The sequence below is a fragment of the Pipistrellus kuhlii genome, unplaced genomic scaffold (genome assembly GCF_014108245.1).
Source record: "Pipistrellus kuhlii isolate mPipKuh1 unplaced genomic scaffold, mPipKuh1.p scaffold_m20_p_16, whole genome shotgun sequence".
Taxonomy (NCBI): domain Eukaryota; kingdom Metazoa; phylum Chordata; class Mammalia; order Chiroptera; family Vespertilionidae; genus Pipistrellus; species Pipistrellus kuhlii.
Window position 1 is genome coordinate 26,891,042 of NW_023425471.1, and position 26,757 is coordinate 26,917,798.

At 40.3% G+C, this 26,757-nt stretch overlaps 1 protein-coding gene across 2 annotated transcripts in view; it reads right to left on the bottom strand.

Annotated features, from left to right (window-relative positions):
• Positions 1-26,757, bottom strand: part of LOC118719986 (vascular endothelial growth factor receptor kdr-like) — a 241,998-nt gene that overhangs the window by 148,847 nt on the left and 66,394 nt on the right. For both annotated transcript variants that reach the window (XM_036439878.2, XM_036439879.2), the window contains exons 5-8: positions 14,281-14,408; positions 4,631-4,790; positions 3,731-3,867; positions 3,193-3,370 (exon numbers count right to left, since the gene is read on the bottom strand). In XM_036439878.2, coding sequence (XP_036295771.1) covers positions 3,193-3,370; positions 3,731-3,867; positions 4,631-4,790; positions 14,281-14,408 — 603 coding nt within the window. The remainder of the gene's footprint in view (positions 1-3,192; positions 3,371-3,730; positions 3,868-4,630; positions 4,791-14,280; positions 14,409-26,757) is intronic.

Consider the following 26,757-nt stretch of genomic DNA (forward strand, 5'->3'; position numbering starts at 1 on the left):
GGCCTTCCTCATACTATTATCTGTGTCCATGAGATATGCATGTATGCATATATATCATTTGGTTAATCTCTTCCTGTATCCTTCCAATTCCTACCCTCCTCACCTCCCTACTGATATCTGTTATTCTGTTCTATGCATCCACACCTCTGGATTTATTTTGTTCATTAGATTCCACATATAAGTAAGATCATATGGTATTTGTCTTTCTCTGAATGGCTTATTTCACTTGGCATAGTAGTCTCTAGGTCCCTCCATGCTGTCTCAAAGGGTGAGAGATCTTTCATTTTTACAGCTGCATATGTATCACATCTTTTGTATCCACTCATATACTGATGGTCACTTGGGCTGTTTCCAGATTTTAACTATTTAAATAATGCTGCTAAGAACATAAGGATGCATTTTTCTTAATTTAAACTCTTTATTTGTAATACTTTATTGTTTAAAGTATTACATATGTCTCCTTTTTCCCATTGACGGCTCCACAGCCATTTATACCCCCCCAGCATGTGCCCTCATGCCCCTACTGTCTGTGCCCATGGGTTATGCTTATATACATGCATACAAGTTATTTCATTGATCTCTTACCCCCTTACCCCCCACCTTCCCTCTGAGGTTAGATGATCTGTTCAATGCTTCTATGTCTCTGGATCTGTTTTTGTTCATCAATTTATGTTGTTCATTATATTCCACAAATGAGTAAGATCATGTGATATTTATGAAACCAACTGGCTGGTTTCACTTAGCATAATGCTCTCCAGGTCCATCCATGCTGTTGCAAATGGTAAGAGCTCCTTCTTTTTTACAGCAGCGTAGTATTTTATTGTGTAGATGTATCCACACATCTTCCAATGGGCACTTAGGCTGTTTCCAAATCTTAGGTATTATAAATTGTGCTGCTATGAACATAGGGGTACATATATCCTTTCTATTGGTGTTTCTGATTTCTTGGACTATATTCCCAGAAGTTGGATTACTGGGTCAAATGGGAGTTCCATTTTAAGTTTTTGAGGAAACTCCATTCTGTTTTCCACAGTGGTTGCACCAGTCTGCATTCTCACCAGCAGTGTACTAGGGTCCCCTTTCCTCTACATTCTTGTCAACACTTGTTATTTATTTATTGATAATACTTTATTGGTATTTATCTTTCTCTAAATGGCTTATTTCACTTAGCATAGTAGTCTCCAGGTCCCTACCATTCTGGTGGGTGTGAGGTGATACCTCATTGTAGTTTTAATTTGCATATCTCTGATGTTTAGTGAAGTTGAGCATTTTTTCATATGGCTATGTTCTCTTTGGAGAGGTGCCTATTCAGGTCCTATGCCAACTTTTTAAATTGAATTGCTTGTTTTTCTGGCATTGAATTGTATTAGTTCTTTGTATATTCTGATAATTAACTCCTTATTAGATTTGTGAATATACATCTGACAGTAAGTTTCCTTTTCATTTTGCTAATGGTTTCTTTTGCTCTTCAGACATTTTCTAGTTTGATTTAGTAACATTTGTTAATTTTTTTCCCTTTGTTCCCTTTGTCCAAGGCAATGTATTGGTGAAAATACTGCTATGTGAGATGTCTGAGATTTTATTGCCTATGTTTTCTTCTAGGGTTTTTATGGTTTCGTAATTTACAATTAAGTCTTTTATCCATTTTGAGTTTATTCCTGTGTATGGTAAAAGTTGGTGGTCTAGTTTGATTGTTTTGTATGTATCTGTACAATTTCAAATGGTTAATTCTTTGTTGTGCAATACTGTCCTGAACTTTGATAAATGTTTATAATCCTTGCTCTGTCCAATCAATTCTACTAGTAACCCTCAGCCATTTTGACAAAGAAAAAGATGCCCTCATGCATTTCCCAATAGGCATTACTGCCTGTGAGTTGAGAACCAACAACGTAGGCCAAGAATGTTGGTCTTATTCTTTGCCAGATAATTATTTAAACATGGGCAGGTAATATATCTATGAACAATAAAACAAAAGGAGAAGTTAGCTAGAGTACCTTGGGAAAGATTTTTGAAACTTAAAAGGAGACACAATTTTTGTGATTTTTACTTTTACCTCTAAGACACTATCATTGGCATATGGGGTTTTGGACTGTGGAAACATGAGGGGTACTTTGAAGATAATGAATAAAACAGATGAAGGAACCTAACTTCTAGAGGGCATTGATCATCCACTAAGTCAATCAGCACTGGAACTGTAAACCTTGGGACTCCTTGTTGCATGAGGTATTTGTCCTTATTGTTTCAGCTATTTTTAGTCAAGTTTATTCTTGCATGAAACTGAAGGCGACCCAGATGATATCAGTGGCTGTATGGAACCCAGAAGCTAAGATAAATAAAGTAGGTTACCTTATAAACCAGGGTATAGAAAGTTGAACTATGCTTAAGTGCTTAAATTTCTTGCTACAGAATAAATCCACACTGTGTATGTTTGTGTTTTGTAAGTATTTGTGTGTGAATAGATAATAGTATTTGTGGCTTAGGATTTTATGTATCCATGTAAATATTAGTTATGTCTATATAACTGTACAATGATGAATATGGGTATTAATGTGTTTGTGTGAGCATGTATTAGTATATTTTTGCATATGTGTATGTATGTAGATGTGTCTATAAGAAAAGAGCTTCATAAACACAGGGTAGGTCAAGCTGAGGTTCATTTAATTATTTTCACTAGAAAATCTATGGTCACATTGATATCAGAAAAACAAGCTAGAAGCACCCTCAAACATTGTACGGTATTATAATAATGCAAAAAATTATGATAATGATAGATGAGAAAAAATGAAGCCCAAGGAGGTGCAAAAAGTTATCAAAGATCACACAAAAAATTGGCAAAGAAGATAGAATATTCAAGAACCTAGTCTTTACGTGGGCCAAAATACTAATAAGCTACTTCACCCTAAATTCCTAAAACATACACCTGTAACTAGCCAACAGAATGCAAAAGTATTTAAGTTAAATCACAATGCTCCCCAGCAAATAATCCCCATGCCAGAGTGAATGAATACAAAAGGGGATGTCTGACATTTGCTAGCTTTTCTGATTTAAGCACCAAAGCATTTGGACTGTAAGACTTAGAGACTATAATACTGGTAAAAATGAAGATATGTCTGAGTGATTTCTTATATATAGTGGGAAAAGAGTAGGAAGGCAAATTTTCAAGCAAGAGTCAGGAGTAAAAGTATTACGTACTGTACACTGTGATGGTGATGTTGGCTTGCAGGGCAGCATTGTTTTCTCCCCTGCATATGTACAAACCATTGTCTTCCATAGTTACATTCCAAATGGTCAAGTTACTATAACTCTTGTACACAGGGGATCCTTGGTACAATTTTCTTTTAATTTCACAACACCTGGGTGTTGTCTTGGACTGTGGGGTGAGAAAGAAACAAGATAAAATTTTCAACTGAGATTATTAAGCACTCTTAGATACCTAATTTGTCACTGCTCAATAGGAAGCCAAAGAAAATCCCTATGATGACCTGACACTTTTCCTGAACTTCTATTACATTACATATGTAACCAATGAACCATGATGTGGTGAAAAATGAAATGCAATCCCCTTCCGAGAGTGGCTTCCTTAAATGCAGAAGCTGCTTATTATTCGACTTTGTTGATTTGCTTAGCACTTTGCATAGTTCTTGACTCAAAGCTGGAACTGAGTGGGAATGGCAAAGAGAGAAGATGTGGGTGGATTTGTGAAGATTTAGAGCAGGGATACTGTCCTTACATCTTGCCGATTGAACACCCAATTCAGTTTGATTCGTCCATTGAATGTGGTCTCTGCAACACATTGCAGGAAAAGGGTATCTCCTATTAGAAGTTTCTGGTGGTTGTATCTGATGGAGATATTTTCTGTCTTGGTTTCTGGAAAAATATATCAGAGGCATGATAATACTGACAAAGAAGGCAAGAGACAAAAATCTGGATTATGGAGTACTTCTTAGAATTCTCAATTTCTCATTTCCTTTCTTATATTTAAATGTAGACTCAAAACCAAACAAAAAGATTCCATGATTCAGAAACTGCTGAATAAGATTTTATATAAATTATATCAAGAGGCTTGGTGGTGGTGGCAAGGCTATACTTCTAGTTCTTGAGATTTTTCAATGAAAATTATTCTGCAATCCTGCTTAGGAAATCATATACCCAGTTTAATAAACTCTCCATCAGAAAGTTTTTTCTCCTACTGATCTAAAGCCATTGAGCCCTTCTGTGGCTAATTCTGCTACATTTCTGAATACTCTGAGCAAAGGGTCTTCCCTGAGTTAGAAGCCTGTCTTCACTTCTATACAAGAGCAGCAAAGATATCTATTGTTTAGCCACAATATGTACCATCATTTCATAGTTTTGCAAGGATAAACTTATAAAAGCTAAGTATCTATTGCTAGACACTAATAAACCATTGATTTTATGGATCTATTGATCAGGCAACTGAAAACAGTAGCAGAACTTAGTCTGGGTTTTTTTCTGCTGATATACACACATTTCTTAAAATAAAAGCTTAGAATCACTAGTTATTAAGTGATATGGAAGAGATTATAGCTGAAGTAAGGTTTATACAAATAGGAAGAGATTACCAGGAGCAGCAGGATTCCATTTCCTAACTTAAAAACATAAGATCACATACCCAGACGCTGTGGGAGATAGAATGATCTGTGTGTCTTTCCATTAACTTCGGCAATGCACTGGAGCATGCTGCTGTAGAAGTGGTAAGAGGGTCGGGTCACAGTGAAGCCTTTCCTGGGATTCCAGTTTTGGCTTACATAGGAAAATGTGCCAGAGTATAACTATGGGGCAAGAAAGAAGGACATAGAAAGACATACATGTAAAATTCTGGCCAGTCATCAATATCATGCCCAAAATATCTGTTCTGAAGCCACAGAGAGGAGTGGCCTACCCTCCCCATCACCTGCCCAAGTTTCCTTAGAACTGAGTCTGTGCTGGTTACCCTTTCTTTTCTTCTCAGAGATTAGTACAGTGATGGGCTCAGAGTAGATACTCAATAAATAATAATTATACTAATAAACACTTACCTAACACTTACTATGTGTCAGGAACTGTATTAGCTCATTTAATCTTTAAAACAGCTCTATGAGATAGGTATTAATGTTACTCTCATTTTATAGATGAAATTCATAGGGGACACCTTGCTCAACTGATTGCTTATTATTGGATTGAATATCAAGGCTTATATCTCTTATATTGGATATATTTAGAGCCAAAAAGTCTATGCTAAGATTCATTGAGCCTTCTTTTTAAGGTATGTAAGAGAATCGCATCTGTCAGGTTCCACATCTTCTCATGAGGGCCCCTGATATTTATTTACATTTTGTCACTGTAAATGGCTCTGCCTCAGGTAAGAAAGGACATATAAAAAAAGACTTTAAGGAACTTAATGGCCCACATGAAGTCCATTTGTAGTTTTTACTTTCATTCATTTAATCAAACATTTAATATTTAATAGTATCTACTCTGTGCTAGGCAATAGGGATCCAGCTGCAAACAGCACCGACAGTGCTTACTCTCAGCTAGTGTGTTTCTAAACAGATTTGGATTACTAAATCTTCTTTTGATTGATATAAAAGTAATAATATCACTTGTGAACATTTTTTAAATACTGGAGAAAATAAATAATGATGACATATAGCCCAGAAATAGCCATTAGAAATAATAAAACATATTTACTAATAGTCTTTTTTCTATGTATGTATATATTGTTACATAGCCATATTTGTAAAGTATATACAATTTATGCTGTTTGGATTATTCTATTATTTATTTTATCATTCTTTTATTGTTAGATATTTATATTATAATAATTTTTGTTTTATTTAAAACAATGTGAAAATGAATATTTTTGTTTCAATCTTTGCTTATTCACTGGACAAGATCCTTATATGAACAATTACTGGGTCAAAGTGTACAGACATTTTCCAGGCACTTGATGTATTTTGCTGAAGTCCATCACAGAAGGATATACTAATTTATATCCACTGGTATATAAGAATGAACCCTATATTTTAAGGAGGATCTTTACAAATTGAAGCATGGTCAGAGGAAGATGATAAAAACTATGAAGATTCTAGAAGCCTCTTGATATAAGGAATCATTTAAGAAACAGGACATTTTTAGCAGGACCAAAGAAACACTTGAGGATGGAAAGTGGTAGGTGAATTTAGTGATTGGTTAGGGATGGAGTGGCTCTTTCTTAGTATTTAAAGAACTCTTACTTGGGAACTTTTGCCTATAACAGAGGGTATAATGGGGACCAATAAGTGGAAATGACAGTGATGCAGATTTTGGCTCAATCAGATGGTGACTTCTCCGACACTGAAAGTATTGAAACAATAGCTAAATGACTATTTTTCCAGGGTGCTATAAAATAATTTCTGTGGGAAATTAGACTGTAAAGTCTCTTCTAACACTGAGATTTTATCTCTTTTTGACCCATAGTTTAGTTATCTTATTCTTATCCAACAAGATCTACTCAGAGACTTTTATTATTCTTTTCTTTCTTTAAAAAAAACTATTTTATAGGTTTCAGAGAGGAAGGGGGAGGGAGAGAGAGATAGAAACATCCATAATGAGAGAGAATCATTGATTGACTGCCTCCCACATGCCCCCAACTGGGGACTGAGCCTACAACTCAGGCATGTGCCCTCGATCCTCAGGCTGATGCTCTATCTACTGATCCAAACTGGTTAGGGCTATTTGTTTCTCTTTTTAACTTTTAATTTTATTGTTGTTGACACTATTACAGATGCCCCCATTTTCTCCTCTCCTTGCCCGCTTCCATCCAGCCCCTGCCCCCTTCCCTCTGGCCATCACCACATTGGGTTATACACATATGTTCTTTGGCTAATCTCTTCACCTTCTTTCTTCCAATACCCCCAACCCCCACCACCTGACAGCTGTCAGTCTGTTCCATGTATCCATGCCTTTGTTTCTATTTTGCTCATAAGCTGTTGTTTTTTTTCATTAGAATCCACATATAAGTGTGATCATATGCTATTTATCTTTCTCTGGCTTATTTCACTTAGCATAATAATCTCCGTGTTTTGAATATCAGGACAAAGTCATCACATATTGTCTGATAACACAAAACTTAGGGTTGAAAGTTTGTCAAACTTCTTTTTAGTTTCATGTTTTGTTTTTACTTAAGTATTAACTATTTAATTAAAACATTTAAAATCATTTTTCAAAAACCACTTTTCACCAGAATATTTGTTGGCCTCCTTGAGAATCCCTAACACAATTAGTAATTTCACCATAAACTAAATGTGCTTAACTACCAGATGTCCCCAGGGAATCTGACAATTAAAAACCAATAGAATAAAATAAAGAAAACACAAATAACATATGGGATAAATTACAATAAGCAAGAAGAGTCAAAACACCTTGAGTTTATTGCATGCTTATGCAGAAACTCAGTGTTACAGAAATTCAGAGTAATGGTGGGATACTAAAATATTGCACTATCTGATTGCAGAATTGAAATACTGTGTCTTAATACTTTTTCCATTTGAACTACTAAAGCCTCAGTCCTAAGAAAGAAACTCATTCATTTAATTGACCCTATAGGTTCATGGTTCTCAATAAAGGGCTGGGGAAGGGTTTGGCTCCCCAGAGGATATTTGGTAACGTTTTGGAAACATTTTTGGTTGCCACAAATTGGGGGATGGCGGTTGCTACTGGCATTTAGTAGGTAGAGGCCAGGGATGCTGTTAAGCATCCCGTAATGCACAGGACAGCTCCAACCCTACAACAAATAATTATCTGACACCGCAGGTCAATAGTACCAAGTTAACAAAAAAGCCGTCTATAAGATTTCACCTCCAAAATCTCTGTTTTGCCCTTCCTCTTCCCTTCCATTCTAAATTATATTTCCTTTATCTACATTAAACACTTCATTAGACAAAATTGCTCAAAATAAGAACCCTATTTTTGTCTCTGCCTCTTCCTATTAACCATCCCTGACATCCCTCTCATCACTAAACAAACACGTCCTTTAACTATGTAGTTTGTGTGAGAGCTTCCATTTTCATATAAATCCTTCCCCTTTTGCCACAGTAATCAGTCTAGAAATGGGCATCAGATTTTAGGTAGGGCAATCAAAATCCTTCCCTGTGATTATTTTGTAATTTGGGGTCAGAGAAGAAATGCCTCACAATTATTCTCTGGCAATAAATACTTCATGTACTGTAGATAACCACATTCCCCTTGTAAAAGAAGCAACTCTGTGGTATTCAGTAGAGGAGCTGTTACTAAACTCATGCCCCTGAGGTTTAGCCATACTCTTCTTTTTAAAATACACTTTCTATTTTACCTACTAATTCTAGTGTGTTAGTTTTTTTTGGATTTCTATTGGTTTCAAGCAATAATCCTGGATACTCCATGTTTTCTTACCTCTATTTCTGTTCCTTGCTCAATTATCCACCTAAAGTGCTTCTAGTTATTTACCAGGACCCAGTTTAGTTTAGCACCTCAGAAAAGACTGACTTAGGAAATTAATTTGTTTTTCCTCTTTATTCCCACTGTGTCTGGTACATACAGATATCTAATAGAGCAATTAAACAAACAAACAAATTAGTAATAACACTCACACACATACACACACAGGGACACCACACTACTTGTAAGTCAGGAATTGAACCCTGAGAACATCAATTGTGTATATTAAATAAGATAATGCAAATAAAGCTCTCAGCAGAGTACATGGCACTGGTAACAGCCTGTAATGTTTTGAAGAGTGACCCCTCCAAAATTAGATGAGATGTTATTTATAAAAGGAATCTTTGCAGATATAATTAAATTTGGGATATTGAGATGAGATCATCCTGGATTAGTCTAGGTCCTAAGTCCAATGATATGTGTACTTATAAAAGACAGGACAAGAGAAGACATACATAGAGACAGAAAAGATAAAGCTATATAAGGACAGAGGCAAAGACCAGTGTTACCCAGTATCAAGCCAAGGAATGGGTGGAGCCACTGGATATTGGAAGAGACAAGGAAGGATTCTCTTATAGAGACTACAGTAAGAATATGTTCCTGCTAAAACTTTGATTTCAGACTTCTGGCTTTCAGACCTATGAGAGAATATATTACTACTAGAGGCCCGGTGCACAAAATTCATGCATTGGTGGTGGTGGGGGGTGTCCCTCAGCTGAGCCTGCACCCCTCTCCAATCTGTGACCCCTTGAGGAATGTCTGACTGACCATGTAGGCCCGACTCTATGGGATCGGGCCTAAACAGGCAGTTAGACATCCCTCTCACAATCCAGGACTGCTGGCTTCCAACCACTTGCCTGCCTGCCTGCCTACCTGCCTAATTGCCCCTTACAGCTTCTGCCTGCCAGCCTGATCACCCCCTAACTATTCCCATGCCAGCCTGATCAATGCCTAAATGTTCCCCTGCCTGCCTGATTGCCCCCAACTTCTCTTCCCTTCAGGCCTGGTCCCCCCTAACTGCCCTTTCCTGCAGGCCTGCTCACCCCCAACTGCCCTCCCCTGAAGGCCTGGCCCCTCCCAACTGCCCTCACAAGCAGGCTTGGTATTTCCCAGCTGCCCTTCCCTGCTGGCCTGGTCTCCCTTAAATACCCTCCCGTACTAGGCTGGTTACCTCAAATTGGCCACCCCTTCAAGCTCGTCACCCCTAATGGCCCTCCCTTGCAGGCCTGATCACCACCAACTACCCTCCCTTGCAGACCTGGTCCTCCCAACTGCCCTCCTCTGCAGGCCTAGTCCCTCCTAACTGCCCTCCCCTGAAGGCCTGGTCTCCTCCAATTGCCCTCCTCTGTTGGCCTGGTCGCCCCTAACTACCCTCCCCTGCAGGCCCAGTCACCCCTAATTGCCCTCCCCTGCAGGCCTGATCACCCCCAACTGCCCTCTCATGAAGGACTGGTCCCTCCCAACTGACCTCCCCTGCAGGCCCAGTCACCCCCAATGGCCTTCCCCTGAAGGCCTGATCGCCCTCAATTGCCCTCCCCTGAAGGCCTGGTCCCTTCCAACTGCCCTCACCTGCAGACCTGGTACTTTCCAACTGCCCTCCTCTGCAGGTCAGCTGCCTTTTCCTGCTGGCCTGGTTTCCCTTAACTGCTCTCCCCTGCTGGCCTGGCCACTCCTATTCTCTCCTCTGCAGGCCTGGGTCCCTCCCCTGCAGGCCTGGTCCCCGCAACTGCTCTCCCCTGAAGGCCTTGTAGCCCCCAACTGCCCTCCCTTGCAGGCACAGTCACCCCTAATTGCCCTCCCCTGCAAGCCTGGGTTTCTTCCCAACTGCTCTCTCCTGCATGACTGGGTCTCTCCCCTACTGCCCTCCACTGTAGGCCTGGTTGCCCACAACTGTCCTCCCCTGCAGGCCAACTGCCTTACCCTGCCAGCCTGATCTCCTCTAACTGCCTTCCCCTGCCAGCCCAGTCACCCCTAACTGCCCTCCCCTGCTGGCCTGGTCACCCCCTACTGCCCTCCCTTGCAGGTCTGGTCCCTCCCTACTGCCCCCCCTTCTGGCCTGTTCACCCACAACTGCCCTCCTCTTCCAGCCCTCTTATGGTGGCCATCTTGTGTTCACATGGGGATGGCTACCTTTGATCACATGGAGCAGCTCTCTTGTATGTTGGTGTGACGGTAATTTGCACAGTACCTCTTTATTAGATAGGATAGTTTAGGCCACTCACTTTGTGGTAATTTTTATGGTAATTTCCTATGAATATATTTTTGGCAGTGCTTGGCACAGAGTGTACTTGGTAAATGTGTTGGACTGAGCAAATTATATTAAATTTGACTTCAGAATGAGTTCTGTTTTCCTTCTTCATTAAGTTGGATTTGGTTACTCTTACCATTGGTTAAACTCCCTTAAATGTATTGTTGGCTTGCTTTTAACTGAAGTTCACTTTTGATGGAGTTACACTTTAGGAAAAGGGGCCTTCTTCTCTCTCCTCCACCTGTTGAGTGTCACTAAAATCCAATGATGAGACTTAAGTGCAAGAAAGGGAATGCAAACACATACATGGGTTCTGTGAGGACAGAGCAGGAAGTAGGAAAAACACAGACAAGAAGTCTACTTCCAGTCATGATTATCATGATTATACAGTACTTTCACCTACATAACTTATTGTATTTTACAAGGCATAATCCACATTCAGTCTCCTAACTGGTTAAGGATCATTATCCAACCTGAACTCTAGGTTTTCTCGTTCTTAGTCCAGAACTGCTCTCTTTCTATGGGCTTAAGGAAACTGGCCTGATTCTATAGACTAGCTCAAAAGCTATTTACAGTGTGATAAAAACCCTCTTATATCCTCTTCAGAGGCACCTCTTTAATTCAACTCTCAGATAATAGTTGTCAAGCTTTTGGATGAAAATGGTGTCTAAGGGTTGACATAGGGTATTTAGCAAACAGCTCTTTTAAGGGCAGCAATAAGTTGAATTTTTTCCTCCCAGAATACAATGAGATAATAAAGAAGCTAACCTGAAGTATGAAAAATGTTGGTGATTAGAAAAGTAAGTGGAATATTATGGGTTGGTGTCTTTGAAACCCCTTTTAACAGAAGGGTTAGATTTTTGGATACTATGAGATTGCACTCGAATTAAAGCAGCTAAGACTTTAGGAAAAAGCAAATCCCAGGTTTGCCTTGACTCTCATACCCTGACACATCCTCTGGAGGTAAACTGGTTACTCAGCAGGGTTTAATTTTAAAAAATGATGTTTGAAACCAGACAGCTCAGTCCCTTCCTTACCTAGTGCTTCATTTTAGCAGAGAAAAGATACAGTGATTTCAAGCTCCACCAGAGGAAGAAGTAAAAGAAGCCTGGTGGGTATGCTAGAACACTCTCTCTGCCACTAGGTAGGGGAAAGATGAGGTGAACAACCAAGCATATAAATTATTATACAGCAGACTGCATCCTTCCTGCTCCATCCATCCCCACACACCAGTTCTTCTTTTTGGACCAAGTCCCAAAGACAAGGAGCCATCTTCCTTTTCCCTTTAGAAATAGCAGATAGAATATCTTAGGGAAGAGTGGGAGCCAGTGGCTTAGTGAAGGGAGAATGACTGTATGGCTCTGAAGACTGCTCCTCTGAGTGTATAATGAACTTTCTAACAACCTTAGGGGCAGGTAACTCTTCAAAGAGGAGGGTTTATCTATCAGGATAGTGTGGTCTTCAGGGAGTGGCTAATGGAATCCAAAGTCTTCTGTACATTGTTAGAGGTTAAATTCTTCTGCCTATGGGCTTTTGCACTTTCTTATGCCACATCAGTTGTTTTACCAGACATAATCTCCTGGCTGTCCTAGCAGTATTGACAGAAGGCATTGGGAAAATGCTAACATTCCAAGGAAAGAAAGCAAAATGATCTTTGCCTGCTTTTGTTGGATGTCACAGCTTTTTCCAAATAAGAAAACGAGAAAGGGCTTGGGTGCAGAGGACAGCGCATACAGGAGAGGAGCAGAGGAACAGTGCATACAGGAGAGGAGCAGAGGTAATCTTCCATCGCAAAGTAGGTCACAGAATAACAACTGAAACACTTGACAGGGAATCTAACACCTGATTTTTACTTTTGACTATGACACTTAATGAAATATACATCATAAGCAAGTTCTTCCTTTTCTCTAAGCTTAAGATCTGTTATATATAAAACTAAAGAAACAGTGTACAAATTTCATGCATGGGGCCAGGGGAGGGTGCCCCTCAGCCCAGCCTGCACCCTTTACAATCTGGGACCCATCGATGGATGTCTGATTGCCCATTTGGGCCCAATCCCACCTAAATGGGCAGTCGGACATTTCTCTCATAATCCAGGACTGCTGGCTCCCAACTGCTCACCTGCCTGCCTTCCTGATTGCCCCTAACTGCTTCTGCCTGCCAGCCTGATCACCCCCTAACCACTCCCATGCCAGCCTGGTTGATGTCTAACTGCTCCCCTGCCAGCCTGTTTGCCCCCAACTTCCCTCCTCTGCCGGCCTGGTCACCCCTAACTGCCCTCCCCTGCAGGGTTGATCTCCTCCAACTGCCCTTCCTTGCAGGCCTGGTCCCTCTCAACTGCCCTCCCTTGTAGGCCTGGTGCCTCTCAACTGCCATCCCCTGCTGGCCATCTTGTGGTGGCCATCTTGTGTCCACATGGGGGCAGTCATCTTTGACCACAGGGGGTAGCTATTGTGTGTTGGAGTGATGGTCAATCTGCATATTAATCTTTTATTAGATAGGATAGAGGCCTGGTGCATGGGTGGGGGCCAGCTGGTTTTCCCTGAAGGGTGTCCTGGATCAGGATGGGGGTTCCCTTGGGGCATGAGGCTGCCTGAGTGGTGGTTTGCAGGCCAGCCATGCCCCCTGGTGACCCAAGTGGAGGCCCTGGTATCTGGAATTTATTTACCTTCTACAATTGAAACTTTGTAACCTAGAGTGGAGCCAAGCCTTTTCTCGCTCTGTGGCCAGATGAAATTTCTGTTTGAATTTTTTTACCTTCTATAATTGAAACTTTGTAGCCATTAGTGGATGCCTACTCCGGCAAGGGCAGGTGGAAAGTTTGGCTTCTGCCATTGCCTACGAAATCCAAGCCTCCCTCCTGCTCTCTATGGTTGTAGCCATCTTGGATGGGTTTATTTGCATACTCTCTCTGATTGGCTGGTGGGCATGTCTGGTGGGCATAGCTTGTGGGTGTAGTGGAGTGGTGGTTAATTTACATATTAATCTTTTATTAGGTAGGATGGAAATAATAAACCAGCTCTATCTAGATACTTTACAGAGAGTTATGTATGCACTTTAAAGGAAGTGATATACATGAACCATTTTAAAATTTGTAACAATGTTGTGCAACTATGGATTGTGAGAGCTTTGGTGGATGTGAAAGTTATCTAAAAGGGACATATGCTACTCCATTCATCACCAATGTTGATTTAATTAATCAAGATAGATGGTTTTGTTTCCCATTTATCTATCCTTCTTGAGAATTCCTCTGAAAACTATCCACCATTTTCTCTCTATTTAAGAAAAACAATCACCCTGGTTCTGCATATGGACAGCATTTACATACAGTTTACATGAGGTCTTACAGTACATCTAAACATCCATTGTCTCTCCCCCTCACACACAGTTTTTATACACTCGTGGTGACACTGGTCCAAGGTAAAATGGCACTATGTCTGCTTCTACATGCTGCTCCAAAGAGGCAGACACAACACAGCTGGAGCAAGAAATGTGACTGAAATACTGTCCCCTACTCTATGTTTCATAATCTAGATAAAGGCAAGTTCTCTATCTGAGACCCCAATAATGAAACTTACCAACTGAAGCTTAACACTGACATCAGGAGAAGTAACTCGGCATGGCACAACCACCTCTTGGGTTCCAGTAAACACGTTGATCACCAATGGTGTATCATAGTAGGTCTCCACAAATACCTGGTTGTCATCTGCAGTAATGACAAATCAGACCATGACTGTTATTGTCATCAGGATAAGAGTTCATAGTTTTTAGATGACACTTGAAGATGGTTATATTTAGTTCTATAATTTTAAACAAGAAATTTGGTTCAGAGAAGGAAAAGAACTCAACAAAGGAGTACAGTGAGGACTTGAAGCCAGGTACTCTAACTCCTAGGAAATTTCCCCCCACACACACACACAAGAACCAGGAAAGAACACAAGTCTGTTCATAAAAATTTGTAAGAGAAATCCATTCCATTAATTTTACCTATTGGGTCACATGGTATAAGTCAAATTTCACATCTACATGGTGATGTCTCTGATGGTTATCAAATTTTCTGTCATATAAAATCATTATTTCTTTTCCATGTAAACGGTTTAAAACTCTGTGGATTCCCTGCACATAATGATTGTCAAAACAATTTAAGCTAATATCTATAGTGATTAATGGATTAGGCATATTACATTCTATATCCAGGATAATTCTTTATTTGAATAATTTATCACTATCTATGCCAAAATCAGATTACTGCTGTCCTTTTATAAATGAAAATGCATTTGTATGTCTACAAGCAATCTCAAGTTACATCTACTTTGCTTATCTACAGGAGATCTCAGACCCAATCAATAAATTTATGTGGGCACTTGCAGTGTAGGCACTTCTGATATGGTAAATATGCAGAATGTCAATCTGAAAATAGAGAATGCTTATATTGGATTCCAAGATGGCTGTGGAAGAGCTGGAAGCTCAATCCTTTTTATCCCAACCACGGACTGGACTTGGAGCTAAACTGCAGAGTAATTGGCTTGAAATACCATTTGAAGTATTGTGATCTGAAATATTGAGAACAGAGACCACAGAGCAAAGATAGTAGATATGGAGAGAGTCTGGGAAAGGCTGCCTGAACACAGTTCTATAGGGGAAGGAAGAGAAGCTGAGAGCTGCAACATTCAATGGACAAGACCTGAGGCAGACCCAGCTTCTGGGTTCAAAAAGCCTACTTTTCTTATTTGTTCTTTTCTTTTTATTTTTTATTCAATTATTCCATTTTTATTTTTCTACTAGTGGCCCAGTACACAAAATTTGTGCACATTAAATGGAAGTTAATTAGAGAAAATATTTTAATATTACTATTTGCCCTTTCTCTATAATAGAAGTGTCCAGCCAGCCCCACCCCCAATGGGCAACACCAAGACCCAGCCAGCCCTAGCCCCATCAAGCCCCGCCAGGTGCGGGGGCGTGACCTCATGTTCCCCAGCCCAGGCACCGGTGTGGGGAGTGCAGTCTCAGGTCCCCTGGCCCTGGTCCATGCCATGCAGCCTCACCTAGACCTGCCATGCTGTGAGACCCCAGACCCACCATGCCACAGGACTCATCAATGCACCTCCTGGTGACTAGTGGTTTGGTTGTTATGGATGAAAATAAAGTCTTGCATTTAAGCATGCACATTCATTTTCAAAGCCTGATTTGTCTATGTTCTTTAAATTGTGAGATAAATAAGATCTTCAGCCAGATAGCATCATAATTCCAAGTTCTTTATAAAATGACACATACCATTCTCTCTACTCAGTATGTTCCATTTGAATGGATTAAATGTATGTGACTCATATAAAAGGCACTGCTGCTTGCTCTTAATAGAGGAAGCATTAGCTCATTACCTATCACCATAAAGTGGTTTAAATGGCATATACCGAAGGAAAAAGAACAAAACAAAACAAAAAACAACGTTCGGTGCTGTGGACTGCAGAATCCTCTCCCTTTCTCTTTGTTTTTGTTTTTTTATGCTTTTCCTATGAAACTATCTGCACACTGCCTCAAAATCAACACAGAAGACAAAATCAGATGCTGTAATCTGCATTTTATAGTGCCATTTGAGTACAAAGAGGTGTTTTTCAATCTTTACTTTTTTCTTTTCTTTTTTTTAATCAATGCAACTCAAACTTGCTCCTAATGTTCCAGGAGCTAGAACAACATGGCTGTGCAGACACACCTTTGTTGGGTGCTGTCAGGCTTCAAGGCTGGGGCAGGGAACATGCCAGGTGTTGCTGGTAATAAATGAGCTCTCCTCTCTACATAGCAGGAGTCTTTTCATTATAAAATGCAAAGCAGCAGCTATTTTTTCATTATTCCCATCCCCAGCCCTCCTAGCCTGGGGTGGGGGCTTAGGAAAGGACTGGGAGGATATTTACTCTCGGCTCTTTGATTTCTCTTATTTAACTGAGCCCAGTGACAGCTGCTTCTCTGAGTACAATTGAAGCTGGCTCAGGGCTAGCTGCATCTGGAAGGCAAGTGGCAGAGCTGAGCAGGGGCTTTGACCAAGCCCAAGAATGTGGGTCACAGCAACCTCAGCAGGCGGGCTGCTCCTGAAGACTTTAGGCCCCTCACAGCTCCACACCCCAGTTCCCTGCTCTCCCGCTCTCACCCAAGGCTTCCACTGGCGTGGTGTGCACCAAGGCTTGGTGTGCTGATACTGGGGTTACAGGGTCGAGATGCTCTGCCTCCTCCTGGCACTTTGAGCCACAAGTACAAGCAGGGACCTTTCCACTCAGTCTTGGTCTTTGGTCAAAGATGAGGTTTTCTGGACTCTCTAGGTCAGCGACAGCCAGGACCTTTCATTCTGACCAATGCTGTGCCTGCAGCCTGCCTGGGGTACCCCAGCCTTGGGAAAGTGTGGGGGCAAGGCCAGCCTGGGTGAGGGGTTATGGGAGGGATGGGGGGTTGGCTAGCCACCTCACCCTCAATTGAAGTGGGAGAGGCTGACCAGGAGTGGGACCGGGGGGGGGGCAGGGTTGCCATCTTGTGAGGGTATTATGGTGTGAGGGTCAATTTGCATATTACCTCTTTATTATATATGATTCTATATTTTATTTTATTACTAGAAGCCCAGTGAACAAAATTTGTGCATGGAGGGGGTGTTGTCCCTCAGCCTAGCCTGCACCCTCTCCAGTCTGGGATCCCTCGAGGATTGTCTGACTGCCTGTTTAGGGCAGATTATTATGCATTCAGAGATCAGGATCGGGACTAAACAGGCAGTTGGACAACTCTCTCACAATCCAGGACTGCTGGCTCCCAACTGCTCGCATGCTTGCCTTCTTGATTGCTCCTAACTGCTTCTGCCTGCCAGCCAAATCATCCCCTGACCACTCCCCTGCTAGCCTGGTTGACACCTAACTTCTCCCTTGCCAGCATGTTTGCCCCTAACTGCCCTCCCATGCAGTCCTGGTCACCCTTAACTGCCCTCCCCTGCAGGCCTGGTCTCCCCCAACAGCTCTCCACTGCAGGCCTGGTCACTCCTAAGTGCCCTCCCCTGCAGGCATGGACCCTCCAAACTTCCCTTTCCTGCTGGCCATCTTGTGGTGGCCATCTTGTGTCCACATGGGGGCAGGATCTTTGACCACATGGAAGAAGCCATCTTGTGTGTTAGAGTGATGGTCAATCTGCATATTGCTCTTTCAATAGATAGGATAGAGGCCTGGTACATGGGTGGGGGCCGGCTGTTTTGCCCTGAAGGGTGTCCCAGATCAGGGTGGGGGTTCAGTTGGGGTGTGGGGTGACCTGGGCGAAGACCCTGGTATCTGGGATTTATCTCCTACAATTGAAACTTTGTAGCCTTAAGCAGAGGCCAAGGCAGACCAGGGCTTCAGAAGCTTGGCTTCCTCCATCGCTGGGGGCAACCCTAGCCTCCTGCTCTTTTCAGCTCCATGGCTGCTGCCATTTTTGTTTGATTTATTTATCTTCTATCATTGAAACTTTGTAGCCTTGAGTGGAGGCCTAGGCCAGTAAGGGCAAGTGGAAAGCTTGGCTTCCTCCATTGCCAGGGAAACCCAAGTCTCCGTCCTGCTCTCTGTGGCTGCAGCCATCTTGGTTATGTTTTATTTGCAAATTCACTCCTGATTGGCTGGTGAGTGTCGTTGGTGGGCGTGACTTGTGAGTGTAGCAGAGGTATGGCCAATTTGCATATTACTCTTTTATTAGATAGGATTACTTTTTAAAAATATATTTTATTGATTTTTTACAGAGAGGAAGAGAGAGGGATAGAGAGTTAGAAACATCGATGAGAGAGAATCATAGATCAGCCGCCTCTTGCACACCCCCCACTGGAGATGTGCCCACAACCAAGGTACAAAACCAAGGCCTTTGATCGTAATCGAACTTGGGACCTTTCAGTCCGGAGGCCAACGCTCTATCCACTGAGCCAAACTGGTTTCAATGATAGAATTACTTTTTAAAATTATTATTTTTTCTTTCATATTTTTATTTTTTTCTCTTATCTCCTTTCATACTCTGTTTCCTTTTTCTTTTTTTCTTATCCAATTTTTTCTTCTTTTTTTTCTTTTATTATACATTTTAGCCTCTTTTTTCTTCTCTAATTATTTTTCTCTGTTCTTGTTTTGTTTTGTTTTGTTTTTTTGTACTTGGTGGTGGTTTTTTTTCAGCTTAGTCTTATTTTGTCTTGTTTAGTTTTGTCAGCGACGTGAATACTTTGACTCACATGTGAGCTGCAACTTCTCATCGAAAGGTCAGATTTTGCCCAGAAAAAGGTGAGGTCTGCAATCCAGGCTGAAGGGAGAAACACTTGCAGTGGGACCTAAAGTTTCAGAGGAAGTCTGCCCCCCCCCAAAAAAAATTCATCTGGAATAAAAAAAGACCCTGCATAGCTATAGCTACCCTGAGAACGTCAAGGGGAGGGGGGAAGGGAAGACATGTGTACTATTATTTGTATTACTTTAAACAATTAAAAAAAAACTATTTGAAGAAGAAAAAGCTGTGCTTGCCCTGACCAGTTTTACTCCGTGGATAGAGCATAGGTCTACCAACTGAAGGGCCCCGGTTTGATTTCTGTTGGGGGTACATGTCCAGGGTGTGAGCTTGATCCCCAATGTCAGTTGTGCATGAGGCAATTGATTAGTGATTCTCTCTCACATTGATATTTCTCTCTATCTCTCCCTCTCCCTTTCTCGCTAAAATAAAAAAGAGCTATGGTACATTTACACAATGGAATACTATGCACCAAGAAGAAAATAACTCTTACCATTTTCAACAGCATGGATAGACCTGGAGAGTATTATAATGTTAAGCCAATCAGAGAAAGATATATATCACATAATCTCACTCATATGTGAAATCTAGTGAACCAAATAAACTGATGATCAAAAATAGACTCAGAGCCATAGAAGCATGAATAGACTTTTGAACCTAAGAGGGAAGGCAGGGGAGGGTGGATGGAAAGAGATAAACCAATCAACTTCTATGCATACATGCTTAACCCATGGACACAGACAATGTGGCGGTGATGGCCTGGGGGCGGGTGGACCGGAGTGGGCTGGAAGAGTTTAATGGGGGGGAAAGGAGGACCTATGTAATACTTTCAACAATAAAGATTGTAAAGAAAAAGAATAGAGCTCAAAGTGATGGTTTTAAGAATGTTCAACAGCCTGACAAAGGGCATAGAAACACGAAAACAACCAGTTGGACATGAAGAATAACATATCTAAAATAAAGCATACACTGGAAGAAATAAACAGTAGGTTAGATGAAACAGAGGGTCAAATTGGCAAATTAGAAGACAGGAAGGGAAAAAAAATCAGAGAATAAAAAAATATTAAAAACCATGAGGTTAGTTTAAGGGAACTTCAGAACAACATGAAATACAACAACATGTTTATAAGGGTACCACAAAAAGAAGAAAGTAAGCAAGGGATAGAGAACCTGTTTGAGAAATAATGACAGAAAACTCTAACCTGGTGAAAAAAGTTACCAAGTTCAAGAAGCAGAGTCCCAATAAAGATAAACTAAAGAGACATACACCAAGACACGTCATAATTAAAATGGCAAAGTTTAAACACAAAGAACAACCTTAAATGAATCAAGACACACATTTCTCAACAGATACACTACAGACCAGAAGGGCATCAAGAATTCAAAGTAATGAAAAGCAAAGATATGAAACCAAGATTACTCAATCCAGTTAGGCTCTCATTTAAAATTGATGTGAAGTAAAGAGCTTCCCAGACCAAAGAAAAAGGTTAAAGGAGTTCATTACCAGCAAACCAACCTAGGAAGAAATGTTAAAGGGACTGCTAGAGGGAAAAGAAATATATACAGAGAGGAACATATGCATAAAGAATAAAAATGGCAATAAATAAGGCCCTATCTATCTATATATAAAAAAGGCTAATATGCAAAGTGTCCCCTCTGGAGGTTGTCCTAGAGACTGGGAGTTCAATTGCTCGCTATGATGTGTACTGACCACCAGAGGACAGGGAGAAATGAAGGAAGGCCCTGACTGGCCCTGATCACCAGCCAGGCCTAGGGACCCTAGCCATGCATGAATTTTGTGAACCGGGCCTCTAGTCAATAATAACCTAAAATGTAAATAGATTAAATTTTCCAATCAAAAGACATAGGGTAGCTGAATGCATAAGAAAACATGACCATGTATATGCTATCTATAGGAGACCCACTTCAGAACAAAAGACACATAACCTGAAGGTGAAGGGATGGAAAATAATATCCCCTGCAAATGTCAACAACAACAAAAGCTGAGGTAGCAATACTTATAACAACAAACTACACTTTAATACAAAAGCCAAAATAGGAGACAAAGAAGGTCACTACATAAGACTACAAGGATCAATCCTACAAGGGGACAAATATATATGTACCCAGTATATGAGCACCTAAATATATGTTCAAAAAAAACCTGTTGGTGGACTTTAAGGGAAAGATTGAAAGCAATAGAGTCACAGTAGGGGACTTTCACACCCAACTGACATCATTGAATAGATCTTCCAGACATAAAAATGAACAAGTAAACTGCAACTTTAAACAACACACTAGATTATATGGATTTAATTGCTATTTACAGAACATTTCTTCCCCAAAAATATGCATTCTTCTCAAGTGCATATGGAACATTCTCAAAGACAGACTACATGTTAGGATACAAAATAAGTCTTAATTAATTCAAGAATACTGAATTAATTAATTAATTAATTAATTCTCATATTAAAAAGACATGAAACTAGAAATTAATTATAACAAAAAAGCCTCAAAATATTCAAACACATGAAGGCTAAAAGTATGTTATGAAATAGTTAATGGGATTACCAATAAGATACTGGAAAAATTAAAATACTTCCTAGAAACATGAAAATTAACACACAACATCCCAAAATCTATGGGACTCAGTGAAAGCATTCCTGAGAGGCAAGTTCATAGAATTAAAAGCTTAGTTCAAGAAACAAGGAAAATCTCAAATAAACTATCTAACCATACACCTAAAAGAACTTGAAAAAATACAATAAAAGGAGCCCAGAGGTAATAGAAGTAAGAAATAATAAATGTCAGAGTGGAAATAAATGACATTGAGACTAAAAATCAATATGAAATAGCAACGAAACCAAGAGGAAGTTTCTTAAAAAGATAAACCTAGACTGACGAACCCTTAGGCAGACTAATTAAGAAACAAATAGAGAAGACCCAAATAAATAAAATCAGAAATGAAAGACACAAAGTAACAACTGACATCACAGAAATACAAAGGATTGTAAGAAAATACTATGGATAACAACAATATGCCAACCAATCCAACAAACTAGCTGAAATGGACACATTCCTGGAAACATACAATCTTCCAAAACTGAATCAAGAAGAATCAGAAAACCTGAATGTACCATTAACAACTAATGAAATTGAAGCAATAATAATAATTAAAAAAAAACTTCCAGCAAACAAAAGTCCTGGTTCAGATGGCTTCACAGATTTTTACAAACTATTCAAAGAAGAATTAACATCTATCTTTCTCAAACTATTACAAATCCCAAATCATAAAGTAATTCACAATCTTAGACTACAGAATGAATTATTTTCATTCTGTATTAGGATTGATATAAAAGACAGGAGAGATGGAAGGCACCCATAAACATTATCTTTGATTTTTCCAGGAAACTTTCAAATTTGTACAGAATATATCCAGAGTGGTTTTGAAGTTATGGTAGAGACCAAAAGGTTTAGGATAATCAGCTACACCTACGATACCTTCAACATAAGAGAGGAACTTCTCCTTATCTGATATATTGTTTTTTTTCCAGAATTGGATATCAAGAACATTTATTCTCTATCAATAAATCTTTCCAAGATAGTGAGTCATTAAACAATACTGCAAATAAAAACTGATGGTGATCCTGGAACCAGAGGAAGAGAATTCCCTTCGCATCCATTCCAATGGCTAATGAGCTCAACCCCCAAATTAGGGAAAGGCTGTCATAAAGCTTGCTGTTCTCCTAAATGCAACAAGCTAAGAGGTACAGAATAAAGCTGAACCTCACATGGAAAAGCCATTAAGAGGTAGGCCTGGCAGCTTACAAGAGGCAATGTGATTATAGGGGAAGAGAAGAATAATTACAAGCTTTAGAGAGGAGACTCTCCACTACTTTCTACCTGTCTTCCCTTCATTATCAGAAAAAAAAGTCTACTTGCTCATTAATATCAAAAGGAAAAATAGTAATTTGCAGTGGAAAAGGCTTGCCTAAAAACCTAACCAAGTGATCAAATTTAATATCATCAGTTATAGAATAGACACCATAAGACTCTTAATAAGACATTACTTCTTATCATTTTTTTACAACAAATGCATCAACTGAGTTTAATCATAAGGCAACATCATCAGAAAAAAACAAATTAAGGGGCATTCTATAAAATAACTGGCCTATACTCTTCAAAATATCAAGGTCATAAAAGACTAGGAAAGACTGAGAAACTGTCACAAAGTAGAAGAAAATACAGGCCTGACAACAAAATCTGATGTGGATTCCTGGACCAGATAGATAAAGGATATTAACACGATAATTGGTGAAATTTGAATAGGTATACAAGTAGCATTAAACTTATGTTAATTTATTGATTTTTATAATTTTACTCTGATTTTTAAAAATGCTAACATTTTGAGAAGCTAGTAAAGAATATATAGATTGAGAGAAAAGATAGTGTAGTGACTGGCAAGAAGGTAGGAGGGAGAGTGTGTGAGAGAGTGAGAGTGATAGAGGAGTGTGTGGATGTGTGGTGTGTGTGTGTGGGTGTGTGTGTGAGAAAGAGAGGGAGAGGGAGAGGGAGAGGGAGAGAGGGAGAGAGAGAGAGAGAGAGAGAGAGAGAGAGAGAGAGAGAGAGAGAGAGAGAGAGAGAGAGAGAGCGCTAAAGACAGTTAGATCCTGCAGGTGTTCCAAGGGACTGCCAAAACAGGCAGTCTTAGATGGCAAAACCCCACTGTCACCACAGACACTCCAGGAGTGGCCAGCCTGGGCACAGAACCATGCCTCCCCTACCCTCTGGCACATGCCCTCACCCCAAACATCCAGTGTATTGCATCCAATGGTTATAATTATATGCATACATACAAGTCTTTTGATTGATCTCTTACCTCCCCCCAACCTTCCCAGCCTTCCTGCTGTAATTTGACAGTCTGATGCTTCTCTGACTCTGTATCTATATTTTTGTTCATCATGTTAATATGTTCTTTATTATCCATAAATGAGTGAGATCATATGGTATTTTTCTTTCACTGACTGGCTTATTTCACTTAGTATAATGCTCTCCAGTTCCATCCAGGCTGCTGCAATGGTAAGAATTATTCTTTTTTATAGCAGCATAGTATTCCATTGTCTAGATGTGCCATAGTTTTCTAATCCACTCATCTGCTTATGGGCATTTAGGCTGTTTTCAAATCTTAGCTATTGTTAATTCTGTTGCTATGAACATAGGGGTGCATATATCGTTCTTTTTTTCTTAGAATATATTCCTAGAAGTGATATTACTGGGTCAAATCGCAGTTCAATTTTTAAATTTTTGAGAAAACACCATACTGTTTTCCACAATGGCTGTACCAGTGTGAATTCCCACCTGCAGTGAAGGAGGGTTCCTTTCTCTCCACATCCTCTCCAGCACTTGCCATTTGTTGATTTGTTGATGATAGCCATTTTGACAGGTGTGAGGTGGTACCTCATTGTTATTTTTTATTTGCATCTCTTGAATTATTAGTGACTTTGAGTATGTTTCCATATGTCTCTTGGCTTTCCAAATGTCCTGTTCAAAAAGTGTCTATTTAGAGCCTTTGCCAATTTTTGGATTGGATTGTTTATCTTCATTTTTATTAAGTTGTATAATTTCCCTGTAAAATTTGAATATTAAACCTTATTAGAGATAACATTGGAAAATATGTTCTCCCATGCGGTGAGCTCTCTTGTTGTTTTGTTGATGGTTTCTCTTGCTGTGCAGAAGATTTTAATTTTGATGTAGTCCCATTTGTTTATTTTCTCCTTAGTCTCGCTTGCCCTAGGATCTGTGTCTGTAAAGATATCGCTATGACATATGTCTGAAATTTTGCTACCTATGGAGACTTGTAGGATTTTTATGATTTCCCATCTTACATTCAAATCCTTTAGCCATTTTGAGCTTGTTTTTGTATATGGTGTAAGTTGGTGATCTAACCTCATTTTTTTGCATGTATCTGATCAAATTTCCCAGCATCATTTACTAGAGAGATTGTTTTAGCTCCATTGTACGCTCTTGCCTCGTTTGTCAAATATTGAGTATAATGGCTTGGGTCAGTTTCTGGGTTCTCTATTCTGTTCCATTGGTCTATATGTCTGGTTTTAAGAACCATGGCTTGGTAATATAGGTTGATGTCTGGTATTGTGATCCCTCCAACTTGAAAAACAGAACTGCTCGAGACTAGGATCCTAACCTCACTACCACCCAATCTGGTCTCAGATGCAAACCGGGACCCTACAGCCACTGGGGACAAAGACCTGTGATCACAGCTGCAGATCTACAGACACCAAAAATCCAGACATCCTGGCCACAGATTTGTGAGTCACAGAGCCCACCCCTCTCCCCACAGGCTCTCTGCAGTACTATAGGAACTGCTGGCCCTGCCCCGTGCAAGCATGCAAACAGGCCTCCAGCCCACACAGGGCAGCTCCAGCTCCGCTGCCTGAATTTGAGGCTAGGCACGCAGACACTGGGAATCTGCTTCCTGCAGAGCGCACTCTTGTGACCAGATCTTATGCCCACACAGAGCGGCAATGCCACCTGACTTTGATTTTGGGCAAGCACAGACAGAAGTCTGTTTTTCACAGTATAGGAGTAACCTCCTGCTGACACAGGGTAGCTGTGCAACTCAGTCCCCCCAGACAGACCAGGGACTCTAGATCTCTGTGTGAAAGGCAGCACTGAGCACCAGTGACTTGACTCTGTTTCTTATCACATGCACCTGGGATCCCCAATTCCCAGTGCACACACACTAAGAGCCAGTGACTCCAACTGTCAGTGAATGTGCACAAAGAAACCCTGATTCTCAATGCGAGGCTATACCAAGCAACTGAGACTCTGATGCTTGATTCTCAGTGTGAATACAGGGAGAATCTGACTCATGACATGTGCTAGTGGAGTCTGATTTTTGATACATGCCAGGGGGGGTCTCTTCATCAGAGCAGCACATGCAGGGTTCCTGATTCTAGGTGTGTGCACAAGACTGCTCTGAGCACTGGTGACTCTGATCTTAGGTAAGTGTGGCTCCCACCAATCCATGGCACCCACACGTCTTGGTGTCAGAGCTCTTCATGGACACTCAGATGGTGTGAAACTCCCACTGCAAATGGCCCAGGCCCCCACAACTCAGCATTTGAATTTTCTGGTGATAGTTACAATGGAAAGACAATGAAATAATTCCCAGAGGAAAGAAAAAGAGGAGTCTCCAAGAAAGAAAATAAGTGAAATGGAGGCATGCAACATGAAAGAAAAATAATTCAGAGTAATGGTCATACAGTTCATACACCTGATGAATGAGAAAATCAACAACCTATGTAAGAATCAGGAAGAAATAAAAAGTGGTATAGCTACAATCAAAAACACCATGGAAGGTTTTAACAGTAGACTAGAAGAAGAGGACTGAATAAGTGAGTTAGAAGATAAGGTAGAGAAGAAAGCCCAATATGAACAGCAACTGGAGAATAAAACTAAAAAGCAGGAGGAGAGCCTCAGGGAGTTTTGGGACAACATGAAATGAAGTAACATATGTTTAATAGGTCTGCCAGAAGAACAAGAAGAGCAGCAAGGATTAGAATATTTATTTGAAGAAATAATGACACAAAACTTCCCTGATGGGGAGAAGAAAAAAGTTACACAATTACAGAGTTCCAAACAAAATGAATACCAAAATACCCACACCAAGACATACCATAATTATAATGGCAAATATTAATGACAAAGAGAGAATCTTAAAGGCTGCAAGAGAAAGACAGAAAGTTACACACAAAGAATCCACCATCAGATTATCA